The sequence below is a fragment of the Myotis daubentonii genome, chromosome 6, assembly GCF_963259705.1.
Source record: "Myotis daubentonii chromosome 6, mMyoDau2.1, whole genome shotgun sequence".
NCBI classification, from domain to species: domain Eukaryota; kingdom Metazoa; phylum Chordata; class Mammalia; order Chiroptera; family Vespertilionidae; genus Myotis; species Myotis daubentonii.
This window is the reverse complement of record NC_081845.1, coordinates 95,790,487-95,803,319: the sequence shown is the minus strand read 5'-3', so window position 1 is coordinate 95,803,319 and position 12,833 is coordinate 95,790,487. Positions and strand designations below refer to the sequence as shown.

At 57.4% G+C, this 12,833-nt stretch overlaps 2 protein-coding genes across 2 annotated transcripts; both read right to left on the bottom strand.

Moving 5' to 3' along the window:
- Positions 1-1,321: 1,321 nt before the first annotated feature.
- On the bottom strand, positions 1,322-4,540 carry PSMB8 (proteasome 20S subunit beta 8). The gene is made up of 6 exons (XM_059702041.1): positions 4,075-4,540; positions 3,232-3,379; positions 2,965-3,076; positions 2,445-2,574; positions 1,867-2,071; positions 1,322-1,631 (listed from the first exon to the last, which is right to left on the bottom strand). The coding sequence occupies exons 1-6, from the start codon at positions 4,303-4,305 to the stop codon at positions 1,543-1,545; spliced, it is 915 nt and encodes a 304-aa protein (XP_059558024.1). The 5' UTR covers positions 4,306-4,540; the 3' UTR covers positions 1,322-1,542.
- Positions 4,541-5,413: 873 nt separating this feature from the next.
- On the bottom strand, positions 5,414-12,804 carry TAP1 (transporter 1, ATP binding cassette subfamily B member). The gene is made up of 11 exons (XM_059702039.1): positions 12,044-12,804; positions 11,549-11,663; positions 11,285-11,415; positions 10,167-10,372; positions 9,542-9,739; positions 8,614-8,742; positions 8,277-8,465; positions 7,548-7,721; positions 7,147-7,309; positions 6,703-6,839; positions 5,414-6,011 (listed from the first exon to the last, which is right to left on the bottom strand). Exons 1-11 carry the CDS (start codon positions 12,663-12,665, stop codon positions 5,799-5,801), a joined length of 2,277 nt encoding a protein of 758 aa, XP_059558022.1. The 5' UTR covers positions 12,666-12,804; the 3' UTR covers positions 5,414-5,798.
- Positions 12,805-12,833: the final 29 nt, after the last annotated feature.

The following is a 12,833-nucleotide window of genomic DNA, read 5'->3' as shown; positions in this document are numbered from 1 at the left end:
CGGCCCTGGCTCTGCGCCGCGCGGCCACCGGGGGGCGCGCGACACCGCAGACGCCGCGCCAGGGCCCCCTCCTGGCTGCACCTGCTGGCCCGGGAGTCTCTTGCCCTTAGCGACTGTTACTCTAACAGAAAACAGTTGCAGTTTTTAAAAATTGTCACTAAGTAAAAACAAAAAAACTGTTTCAAGGGCTGGGATGCTTTGTACTTGGAGAACCACCGGATTGTCTTGCCTCCAGGTCTTGCTACCTCAAGCTCTGAGCCGGTTTTGAGAAGTGCCCACTTGCCTCACCCAAGCTCCAGTTTTAGGGTCTGGGGGTAAAAACAGCCAAGTCCAGGGGCTCCCAAACAGAAGGCAGCAGCCACTCAGCTCCCGCACCTGAGGAATGGACTTGGTTTCTTGGTTTCGTTTGGCACTGAGAACCCAAGTGGCCGAGGCCCTGCAGGTCCAGCCTGACTCAGAGCCTATGCATGGGGCATGGGCATTGGCTGATTCCAGAAATGACTCCTCGGGTTGAAACTACCTCCCAAACACAAGTTGTCCTAGAGGTGACGGCTGGGATTCCTAACGACCCTTTTGAAACCTTGTTGGTCTGGCTTCCAGCTAGTCACTTCAAATTGGAAACACTGGGGGGAGGGGAGAAACGTAAAGTGGGGGGTTGCTACAATTTCCCCACCCTGTCCACTCGGGATTTTAAGGATCTTTCCCTAATGAAAAAGCTTCGTGCTCAACTTCGCCCTATTTTCAAGCTGTTCCTTTAACAACTCTCCTTTGGGAGGTGGCCGGCCACGTTCCTCCCTGCGGCTCCAGCGTGACCCGGGAAATGGCAGTATGTCTGTCTTATTTGTCTAACCTCCTGACTTTTCCTCATAGCCCCCACTTGAGGGCGTCCTCCTTATCTCTTCCCCTTCAATCCTGGTCCTGTCATCTTGCGATGGAGCGTGACACGTCATGACCCTGAGCCCCTGATGTCCATCTCTACATTCAAGCCCAACATCTCCCAAGTGCTGCTTCAGGTCGGTGGTGCCGCGTTCCCAATCACCACACACCTTCGAGGTGGGAGCTTTGTCATCCAACGCTGTCAGTTCAGAAACAGTTGTTCTAGCGCCCTACCCTGAATTAAACTGCAAATACGTGTCCACAGATAACGATGATCAGGTCCTGGGTCCTGGAGAGGTGCAGATGGCAGCAAACCCAGGGGAAATATTTGGTGAGGTCCCATTTCCTTAGGGGGTTTGAGTCTGTCTTCTAAGGAAAAGCTTTTCTTTCTCTCCTGTCCCCGCCCCCACCCTCACAACCCAAGCCCACTCAGCCACAGCACAGAGGCGTTACAACCGTTTCCTTTATTGTACTTAGTGAGGCATCCAGATGGCTTGGGGGGGGGGGGGAGGAGGGTTGGTCCTTGAAACAGAGACAGCCCGCCCCGCCTTGCCACTGCCACCGGCTCTCTCTCCCTGGGCTCCTCGGGTTAGGCCCTCCTTCTCCTGGAGGGTAAGCTGCCTCAGGCCCCAGGCTTTCCCAGAGGAGGCCTGCCAGCCGCCTCGGTCACTGCTTGGCCTCCCGGTACTGGTGCATCAGGTCGCTGACGTCTGTACTTTCCACTTTCACCCAGCCGTCTTCCTTCATGTGGTACACTGTGGGCGAACGAGAAAGAACATGGATCCCCCTCCGCTCCGGCAAGTCCCGTTAATGGTTATGTTGCAGGCCGTGACAACAGCACACACCACCGCCCTTGCCACTGTATTACAGTGCCCCTCTTTTGAAAACCCCTGGTTCAGTGCCCTGGCTCTGAAAACCGCCTCCCCCTCACCCCCTCACCCAGTGTCCATCCCCCGTCCCGGCCCAGGGCTGGGAGCACTGGTCGCTTACTGTTGACAACGCCTCCAGAATAGCTGTCTCGGTGGGTGGCGTGAACAATAGCCCTGCGGCCCAGGTCATAGGCCTCTTCCAGGCTGAGATCGGGCCGGTAGCCACTGTCCATGACCCCGTAGGCATAGGAGTTCCCGCTGCCCGTGGAGAACATGCTTCCTGAGAGCCGAGTCCCATTCTCATCCACATAGTAGAGCCCAGGACCCTAATGGATGCGAGAAAGTTCCGGGTTGGAAATGGAGAGGGAGTTGTTGGTCACACGCAGTTTCAAATGTGACCCATAGAAAGTGGACAAAAGAATAAGAATTTACCACAGGGGTGTTTGAGCCAGGGCAGCACTTAAGTAACAAGCATAGAACTTGGGGCGGGGGGGGGGGGACTTGACATCAGCTCTTCTATCAAAAGGCTTATGAACCAATGGTCCCATCTGGACCCAGAGATGGCCGTGGATACGCAGCGACAGGCCTGTCACCGAGGACTCTAGGTGCCACGTATCTTGTAGGAGAGGCAGTGGGAGGTACAACGGAGGACCGATCTCTCGTCACCAGTGGGGGGACAGGGAGGACGAGCGCACCCACCTTCTTGTCCCAGCCGCAGATCATGCTGCCCATGGAGAGGCCCATGCCCCGGTACTGGCACATCATGTTGGAGAGCAGTTTGGAGGCTGCTGACACTGAGATGCGCTCCCCATTCCGCAGGTAGTACAGTCTGGAGAGGACAGGGCGTGGGGGGAGAGAGCTTAGAGGGCAGGAGGCCAGCTCTCCAGCAGCCCACCTGCTGGGCAGGCAGTGATTGAAGAGGTAAGCGTTTGAAGGGAAAGGTTTTGTGGGACCTACGGATCAGGGAGAGATTTGAAATTTAAAGTATCTAAGCCACATTTTACAAATACTAGCGATGATACTATCCCACCAGGATTGATGGTGTCGGTGCTAAAAAAAAAAAAAAAAACCTGACAAATTATCTGGGTGATTGACAGGAACACAAAGTGAGATTTGTGAAATGCATGGGCACTAGGATGCCATGTCAGCAGGGGGAAGGGTGAGGAGCAGTGGTCTGCGGGCCCAGGGTCCAGAATGGAGGCAGAGAGAGGCTGCCTACCTGCACTCCTTGGCCAGCAGCCGCTCCCAGTACTGACAGTCTGCCGCACAGCCGGACATGGTGCCAAGCAGGTACGGGTTGATCTCAATCACCTTGTTCACCCTTAAGGTGCCTGGAAGAAGACGGGGTTTTGAGAGACGAGGGATGACCCCACAGCTCTCCCTGTGTGTCCTAAGTCAATACCAGCCTCCACTGGGTGCAGAGGCTGGGCCCTGCTGGGAAGAGGGCGCAGGGCCCGGGAGCTGGCCTCCGGGACGGGCCACTCACTGATGTAATTCCCAGCCGAGGCCCGAGAATCCACCGCCACGATCACTCCGTGCTGGAACTTGAAGGCCAGGGTGGTGGTGCCGTGGGCCATCTCGATCTGAACGCTGCTCTCTCCATCCCCGCTCAGGGCCTGGAGGAACTCCGTGGGCTGGCCAGGGAGAAAGAGCGGGAAAGGGCAGTGAAAACTCCTGCAGGCGGCTCCCTCCGGGGAGGGCTGGAGGGCATCCTAGCGAGGAGCTACAGAGATTCCCCAACCACAGTAAACTGAATCGTCAACAGCCGTCTCTACAAGGAAATGGCGGGGGGGGGGGGGGGGGGGGAGGAGGCGCCCTTTCCATCTTTCTGCACAACAGAAAAGCAAGAAAATAAACGTGGCCACAGCTAAAGCTCTTAATGATGACCTTAACGATTTTTCATTATTGGGTCACTTAGCCCTCACAAAACACGTTTATTGCTGGTGTCCCCATTTTACAGGGAGGCCCCAAATCTAGTCTACGTGACTTTGATCCAAGACACACCCAGTGGGCGGCTAACCGCCCGGTGCGCACAGACCCCCGGAGGGCCGGTGCCGTCGGGCGCGTGAGACAGGCTTCGTGCGCTGTGTGATGGGAGCCCGCAGGAGCGCGCCCCGGCCTTCCGAGGGGCCCCTCCCCACCTCCAGCGCTCCCTCCCATCCGCACTCCTAACCCTCAGGCCGTCGCCGCGGTGCCACGTGGCCTCTTCCCTGCCTCAGGCCAAACCCGGCTCCCCGCGGCTCCAGGGTGGCCCCCTTGCGCCGGCTCCGGGAGGACCCCCGCTTCCTCCGCGCCCCGCTCCGCCTCCCGGCTCTCCCCCCGCCCGAACCTGCATTCCCCGCGGGAGGGCGAGCTCCGGAGATCGCGTGGAGAAACTGTAGTGTCCCGGGTCCGAGCCGGGCCGGCCTCCCGAGAGGGGGAAAGCCCAGTCGTCGGGCCGCGCTCGGGGGGCTCCGCACACCTCCAGCAGCGCCATGACGGCCAGCACCCGGAGATCTGCCGCTCGCGCACGAGGAAGTGAAAGCGAAAGTCCGCAGCCCGAAGGGGAGGGAACCAGCATGTCTTCCACATCCCCCTGCCCTTTCCGAGAAGGAGACAGGAGCGCGGGGGCCAGGTGTGTGCGGGGGCCAGGCTCCTCCGCTCCCCTGCAGGGACGGTGGGAGCAGAGGGGTAGGCGGCCGGAAGAAAGGAAGGACGAGATGAAGAGGCTTCGAAAGCCCCTTGGCGATGGGATGAGGGGGAGACACCGCGGGCGCGGGCACCCTCCCGGACATTTCCGGAGCGGGTGGGAGTCGCCTCCTGTAAGGCGCAGTCTCCAGGAGAAACCCGGAGTCCGCAAGAGGCCGGAGCGGGGTCACGTCGGCGGGGAGGGATGTTCATGTGCGCATCGTTTTATAAAAGTGCGGAGGTACCGGAGTAGCTGGGGCTCTGAGTCTTGAGGACGGGTCTGGGGGCAACAGAATATACTCGCAGCGCGTGGGGGAGGGGCACCCAGGAGAGGGCGCAGCCTCTGGACCTGCCCACGTGGTCCTTCCTGGGGCCTCTCCCGGTTCAACGGTCCCCCAGCCCGCAGGCACCCACAAGCGCTGCCCTTCAGCCCTCACCTCCTCGCGTGATTGCTGCTTGACGGGGCAATGCTGAGTTAAACTCCCCTAAACCCCGCCTCTCTTTGCAACCTGTGTTGGCCTAATCTGCCCAGCCACTGTTGACGTTACGTGCATCTCCCTCTCTGATTGGCAGAGATTCACCAGCCAACCCCGGCCGCTACGCTGAGATTTCCCAGGCCAAGTGCCACTTGGGCGCCGGCGGAGCCCTACAGGACCGGGGCTGGGCGGCGAGGTGAAGTGTGAACTCCTCCGCTCGCGCCCTGGCGCATCCTGCAGCCGCTCGCCCTCCGTCTCCCACCTCAGAGAGGCCCCGGCTTCCAGAGCGGCGGCTAGTGCCTCGGAGCGCGCTTCCCACTCTGGTCCATCCTTGGGGGGGGGGGGGGTATGGGCCGGGTATTGGGGGGGGGGAGGTCGCGGGGCAACCAGAGGGAGAACACTTAGGGGACAGAATGCTCGATGTGGCTGTGAAACACGGGGATGCTGTAGGAGAGAAGTCACCGGCTCCCGAAAAGCGCGCTGCAGAAGTCGGAGAGCCATTTGATGCGAGGAAACGAGAGGAAACGCAGTACAAAACACCGATTTTATTATAAATATCAAGCAATCCACAGGGTATTTATGGGTCACGTATATATGTCTTTGCTGTGTTGGGAAGTAGCTGATCTTTCCTTTATGTAGATTCTAAATATTTATCCTCATTTTCAGTGTGAGCCACACAGACCCCGGCTGTAAACCCAGTTACAGCACAGTTATAAACCAGGTTTTCTTCCAGGAAATCTGCATTTCTCAAGAGCTTGGAGAGAGGCTATCACGCATGGCAGAATTTCAAGTATCACGTAGGGGCTGTATTTTAGGGAGTCGCTCCTGTCTACTCTGCAGCTCTGTAAGATCCTTGCTCCCAAATTCTCCCCCATGGCCAGCAGGAAAGGGGGAGGCCATGAGAAGTCTTTCATTCCGGATCACCCGACCCGCCAGGAGCCTGCACCATGGCCCAGTAGCGTCCCCTCTTCTCCAGGAGCTGCTGGTGGGTTCCCGCCTCGCAGATGGTGCCTCCTTCCAGAAAGAGGATGTGGTCAGCCTGCTCCACGGAGCTGAGACGCTGGGTGATGAGAAGCACAGAGCGGGAGCATCGCTCGGGGCTCTCATACAGGAGCTGCTCCACCTGGGGAACCACAGGGACTGTCAGGGCTCAGGGAGGCCCGGTGTTCCCAGAGCCCACAGACCTCGCCAGCACCGCGGCCACCTGCGTGCTTCTCTCTAAAACCTTTGATCAGTTCAGGACCATTTCTGTGCAGGAGCCACAGTGGAATAAAAGCCAGAGTCCTATGGTGAAGCCAGTAAGAAAAGAGCTAAGGGTATTCAATAGTCTCTCTCCCTCTGGACTGGGGATCTTTATATTCTGTTTTAAAGAAGTACAACTTCATGGTAAATACATGAGAATTCAAGTCAGATTGACTTGAATTTGGGTCCAGTCTCTGCTGCTGAACAGATGAATGACACTGAGCAGGCTATTCGACCTCTGAGCCTCCATTTCATGACCTGCAGAGAGGCTCACAACGGCCAGCTCACTAGCATTCACAGTGAATAAAGGAGTAAGACAGTGCATGCAAAGGGTCTAGCAACAGGCCGGCCATAGTATAAACTCAATTAACATTGATATTGATATTAGGGTAGTCTTTTCCTTATGTCTGGCTTCAGAGGATGTAACTGGTTCTGGGCATCTTAGGGAGAAGCTAGTAGGAGCTGAGAATTGCAAGGATCGGTTTGGATAATTATGATGTTAGTATAAGTAACATAGGAGGAGTGAAGGAAGGGAGATCGGTGGGATACAGGCATTAAGATGGCAGTCTCACCCGTAATTGGCTGTTTGCATCCAGGGCGCTGGTAGCATCGTCCAGGATGAGTACACGTGGTTTCCGGATCAGTGCTCGAGCCAAGGCCACTGCCTGCCGCTGACCCCCTGATAGCTGGCCCCCAGCCTCGCCTACCTCTGCAGAGACAGGAGCCAAGGTGACAGCTGGATAACCACATGTGGACCCATGTGCACACACATGCACACACACACACACCAAGGACTACAGCCTCCCAGGACAAAATACGACAGAGTCATGGAGCAGGGAATGATGGGCACAGATGGACAGGGACGGTTCTGGGAAGGTGAAGGAGCGCTGAGGATGCGAGGATGAAGGAGCCATAGGAGCCAGACCTTAAAACCTCAAACTGCTGTCAGTGGGAAGAACTGACAAATACAGGCAAGGCTATTGGGGCCCCTGGGGTGACCCTCGTGGATACACCACCTGTGTCGTAGCCCTGAGGGAGTTCAGAGATGAAGCTGTGGGCTCCGGACGCCACTGCCGCAGCTGTGACCTCCTCCAGGGTTGGCTTCTGGGTCAGGCCATAGGCAATATTTTCTCGGAAACTTCTTCCAAATAACTGTGGCTCTTGTCCCACTGCGGCCACCTGGGACAAAATACGGGGAAGAGTCATGGAACAAGGAACAGTCCTATAGATATTAAAGACTCAAATTCTGCACTGATATCATACTGCAAAATTACACGCCCTCTCTTCTGACCACACCCCCATCTCCACACAGGGTCTCCCATCATCCCCTGACCCTTCTTTCCCAGAGCTCAGTGACGCTCAGTGAGAATATTCTTACCTGGTGCTCCCCACCTCCCCCGACCACCTTCTTGCTCACCTGTCTGTGCAGGTAGCAGTGTTCATACTGGGGGAGGGGCTTCCGGTCCAGCAGCAGCGTCCCTGCCGTGGGCTGGTACAGGTTCTGCAGCAGGGCTGCCACGGTGCTCTTCCCAGAGCCGTTGGGCCCCACCAGCGCCGTCACCTCACCAGGACACAGGGTGAACGTCAGCCCCTGGAGGCCAGAGAATCAATCACACAATAAGAGGCCGCCGGGGCCCTAACCTTGAGACTGTCGCCCTAACATTGTTACTGTCACATCTCATCTCAGGGAAGAAATTAGGAAAACAGGGAAATATAGTCACCCTACCCTCCCACTGCACAGACTTCTGTCCCTAGGGATATAACTCCCAGAGGAGGAGAGCTGGAAGATGAGGCAAAGACAGGACAAAGCCTCAGCACCACTATGCCACACACTTGATATCACACGCCAGGAGAAAACAAAAAAGAAAATCACATTCAAAATCACAAAGGGAAAAAGAGGAAAAGTGGGAGGCTGGGGGCAAGATCTTCCTTCAGCAGTTCCTTCGGACGTGAGAGCTTCCTCCCTGAGAGCCCCTGGCCCACTCTCCTTGGAAACCCAAACTGGTTCTTCAGTTCGGGGCAGATGATGCGCATCTTGCCTTTTGGGGGTCAGGAAGGATCTGCCTATGCCTGGGGTTAAGCAGGCTGAATGAGGAGAAAGTTAGGGTGGAAGAGTGGGGAGCACGTGGTGGGCTGGGAGGTGCACCTGCAGCACTGGGGCATCTGGACGGTTGGGGTAGGCGAAGGAGACATCTTGGAACTGAACAAGGCCCTCCAAGTCCGAAGGAGTCAACACACCACTGGCTGGGCAGCAAGGGATCCGATCCAGGTACTCAAATATTTTCTCTGAGGAGCCCACAGCCTTCTGCACCCTGGGGTAGGTGGAGAGCAGTACCTGGAAGGGAGGTATGGATAGTGAGTCGGGGAGGGGCGCCTAATCTGCTTGCCAGGTCATGTGATGTGAGAAAGGTAAAGAATGGAAGGAAAATGACAGGGATGGTGACAGGATGGGGGAAGGGGGAGTGAAACTGGCAGGAACTCACCTGAACAGCTGTGGTGAACTGGATCTGGTAGAGAACAAACATGACAAGGTTCCCGCTGCTCACAGCCCCACTTGTCACCAGCTTCCCGCCGGTGTATAGGATTCCCACCTTCAGCAGCATCCCCGAGATCTGTGGAGAGACCACAGAGAAAAGGAATCGTGGTAGAAATCTAACAGGGTGCAAAGAACCAGAATCCTTAGCATTGAGGAGATATAAAGTCCCTTTGTAACAGCAGGAGGCTCAATAAGTAGAAAGAATGAACCACGAGACCCATGGAGTCTTACTCAATGACACATGCGGAGGTCATCACATCACATCACCATTATCACCTTGTTGGGGAGCATTTTGCTCTTCACAAAAGGCTTTCATGAATGTGAAGTAATCTAACATTCATATCAAGAGCCCTACAAACAAGGTTATATCACTCCCACTTTTCAACATGAGGAAACCATGTCAGAGAAGGAGCGTTACTAGGCCATGGTCACAGAGCTAGTAAATGGCATCACCAAGCCAGGAACTTGTGATTGCTGGTCTAGTTCTCTTCCAAGTACATCATAGAGGCCCTGCCCCCATACTTGGTTTCTGCACTCTCATGACTCTCACTAGCACACCCACACAGTCCCAGCATGAGGCGGGCTCACTACACATGCCCTGAGAAGTGAGGGAAGGTCCTGGGACCGGAAGACAGGGCATCTTCCTAAAAGGATTGGATTGGGGAGGTTTGTGTGCCGCAGTGAAAGGACGCCATCTAGCCTAAACAGAGGGAGCACTGAGTAGGGTGGCTGAGCCTCAGATTGAGAGGATGAGAACACTGAGCCAAGCATTGTCCAGGACAATGAGGAGGAGTATGGAGCAGGGTCCAGGGGAAGAGGATGGAGCCAAGGCACCTCGGGGACAAGGGAATGGGCATTCATCTCCAGGTGCTCACACTGGAAGTCCAGAGGTCGACTGCATAGGCCACGGCCTCCTTCCGGTTGAGTATATTCATTTCCTGCTGTTTCTGCCTGAACTTCTGGGCCTCACCCTCCTCATTGGCAAAGCTCCGGACTGTAGGCATGGCTGACAAAACCTCAATGGCCACCTGGCTGGACTTTGCCAGAGACTCCTGCACCTTTGCTGCCAGCACCTGTGGAGACATCGACAAGAGATGTCACACAGGGTTGGCAAACCATAGGGATACTTGTGCCTAAGTAACCTGGTTGGAGATTAAAGGTGAGAAGAGGCAGAGGGACAGGGGAGAAGAGAAAGGGACACAGCTCTACCCTCTGGAAAGAGATCCAGAGAAGAAAATGACTTGGGAGGGTGGCAGGGGATCATAGTCTTGAGATTGGTGATCATAACCTTAAGGACAGATTGTGGGCAGGAGTTAGAAGAGAAGATACAGAGAAGGTGAAGATCAGCACTCCCACTGAGTCTGGGAACACGGACTACAGGGCAGGCAGTCCATGAAGATGGAGAACCATGGAGGTACCAGGAAGAAAGCCGAGAGAAACTGAGTCCACCAAGGTAGGAGATGAGCATCTGTGTAGCTTGAGGCAACTCCCTGGGCATACCTGGTGCCATTTTCCCAGCTTCTTAGGCAGGAGGAAAAGCAGAGGCAGGGTGACCAGGGTGACCAGGGTGAGGGACGGTGACCCCCAGAGCATGAGCCCCAAGAGACACAGCCCCCGCACCAGGTACCACAGCAACAGGCTCAGCTGCTCGCTCACGGACTCACTCAGGGTGGCCGTGTCCTCTGTTACCCGGGATGTGATGGCACCTGCGGAGGTTGGGGAAGAGAAAGTGGAGTGAGGGTCTCAGAGGGATGGGAGGGACTAGCAGCGGCCTGGGTGCCAGAGGGAGGGGTGTCAACGTGGTGTTCTAAGGATGCTGGGGAAATGAGGGGAGGGACATAGGGAAGTGCTGGGATCTCAATCCAGGGAGAAGGTGTTAGAGCAGCAAAGTCTGGACAAAAGCCTTCATTTTAACTACAATAAATTGACACCCATGTAAACTGGCGCTTCTCTGGCAGACTTCTGTTCCTTAACGTTCTTGTATACCCCATGCCGCACACATGGGCAGGACAGCCTATGCTGGGCGTGTAACAGAGCTGGAGAAAAAGGCAGGGTCCTGCTGAGAGCGGTCCAGGAGACTGTGATGTCGATGGCTTCCAGCATGCGAACTGAGTGAGACCACAGGGGCCTCTGGTTCACTCTTCCGCGCTCCATACTGAGCCTCCTGTTGTTACTAGCAGGAAAGAAACTTCGTTTCCCCTTCATGCTAAGGATTCTGGTTCCTGCACCCCGTTAGGTTTCTGCCAAGCACTGGACTGGAAATCAGGAGATGGGTTCTGTCCCCACGTTCATCACTCTCTACATGTGACCATGCGTGTGTCAGCGTGTAGGGCCTAGGCCTCACTTTCCTTCTCTGTAAAATGAGACGCTTGGACTCTGTGATCTCACAATTTCCAGGTTTGCAATTCTCTCTAAATACACAGGTGGGGATAAATTTATGTTAAAACCTGGGGTGGAAAACTAGGTTTTTCTGAAGGTGAGTGCAATATTTAGCTCTGGGGGTACACCAAGAATACGAAATGCCCATGTCTGTGTGAGAGAGGACCGAGGTTATAAGTAAAGGGGGCGAGGGGGATACTCAGCAGGTGGATGAATAATGAAGGAGTTTCAGGAGAAACCTGTTTGGTTCTGTTGGAAAAACTCTGTTTCCTGGCGCAGGACAGCCCGGAGCACCTGGCCCTGCAGGCGGCTGTGCACGCGGCCCATGGTGCTGTTGTAGATGCCGTCGCCCATGAACTCCAGCATTGCACTAGAGAGAGGAGGGTGTGCTCAGGGGGCCGAGAGGAGGTCCCTGCAGAAGTGCCCTTCAGAGGGCACCCCAAGTGCCAATCCCTCCTTTTCAGCACCCCCCCCCCCCTCAGCCTTCCACCGGGGCCGCAGACCTGGCTATGGTGAGGATGGACATGAGCGCGATGTTCCGAGTGAAGGCAGTGGCCGTTCCGTCTTGTAGGATCCAGTCGGTGAGGCGGCCGGTGAAGAATGGAATGGCCATCTCACCTGGGGAAAAGCGAGAGGCGTGGGTCACAAGTATCTAGTCTAAGCCGGGCAGCCCGCTCCGCCCCGCCAACACCCTGCAGGGCCGCGCAGAACTGCCCTGGAACTCAGCCCTGCGGTCCCACAGGGCTCTTGGGAGTTGAATTGGGAGGCAGCCTAGAGGTGATGGAGTAAGATGCCGCGGGCGCGGGGAGGGGGGCAGTGCCTGGAGGCCACTCCTGTCCTGACTCCGGACTCCCACCCAGTCCGGGGTGGTCTCCTCAAGACCCGAGCTGGGTCGCCTTCCCCTGATCCCCATTCCCCGGAACTCACTAACCGACCACCATGCCTCTGGACTCCTGCCCAGTCCCCTAGCGTCAGCCCCTCTTCCCCGAGCCCCTTACCGAGACAGGAGAGGATCAACAGGCCCAGAACGAGCGGCAGGCGGCGGACCTCTGCGCCCAGGCAGCCCAGGAGCCGACGGACCGCGTCTGCAGAACCCCCGGGACCTCCGCGCACCCCAAGGCTCCACAGCTTCAGCCACAGGGCGGCTGCGAGCAGAGCCGCTACGTAGCTAAGGGCGAAGGCGTCGAGGCGACCCCCCCAGTACAGCAGCCTCGAGCTGTCCGCGTCGCGGGGGGCTCCCCACGAGACCAGCTCTCGGAACAAGGCAAGTCCCGGCAGAGCCAAGCCCAGCGCCGCCGCCAGCGGCTCCAAAGCAGCCAGGCCTCCCAGGGCGCCGCTGTCACACTTGGTGCCAACTGTTGCCCAGAGGACCCCCCGGGCCCCGAGCCACAGCCCAGCCCAGCGGATCAGGCCCCCCACCCAGACCCGGAGCAGCGGCAGCGCCGCGGGCACCAGCCGGGACGACACCGCGGGCAGCGCCGGCCGCAGCAGCGCCCAGTCGGCGAGCAGCAGCAGCGCGGTCCCCAGCCACGCCAGGCGGAGGCTCCCGCGGGGAGCGGGGCCCCCTGAGCCGGCCGTCGGCGCGCGGGCGCAGCGCCCGGGCCTGGGACTCTCCGCCATCCCGGCTGGGCAGAGGCTCCGGTGCGGTCCCGGTCTGCGCCCGAGCGCGGGGACACCGGGCTGCGGAGGGTGGAAGGGCGGACGGGGCGGGCGGGGCGGGGCAAGGCTCCTGGAAAGTCCCGGAACTCGCCGAGCCTGACCGCTCCTGACTAGAAGCGAGCCATTTAG

What these genes read in the sequence shown, in the direction of transcription:
- PSMB8 (XM_059702041.1), bottom strand. Translation starts at nt 4,305, where the DNA reads ATGCTGGTTCCCTCCCCTTCGGGCTGCGGACTTTCGCTTTCACTTCCT. An exon ending in CCCTCCCGCGGGGAATGCAG is followed by an intron (nt 3,380 to 4,074) that starts GTTCGGGCGGGG and finishes CTCCCTGGCCAG; the next exon opens with CCCACGGAGTTCCTCCAGGC. An exon ending in CTCGGCTGGGAATTACATCA is followed by an intron (nt 3,077 to 3,231) that starts GTGAGTGGCCCG and finishes GTCTTCTTCCAG; the next exon opens with GCACCTTAAGGGTGAACAAG.
- TAP1 (XM_059702039.1), bottom strand. Translation starts at nt 12,665, where the DNA reads ATGGCGGAGAGTCCCAGGCCCGGGCGCTGCGCCCGCGCGCCGACGGCC. An exon ending in TTTCCAACAGAACCAAACAG is followed by an intron (nt 10,373 to 11,284) that starts GTTTCTCCTGAA and finishes CAACCTCCGCAG; the next exon opens with GTGCCATCACATCCCGGGTA. An exon ending in ACTGCTACCTGCACAGACAG is followed by an intron (nt 7,310 to 7,547) that starts GTGAGCAAGAAG and finishes ATTTTGTCCCAG; the next exon opens with GTGGCCGCAGTGGGACAAGA.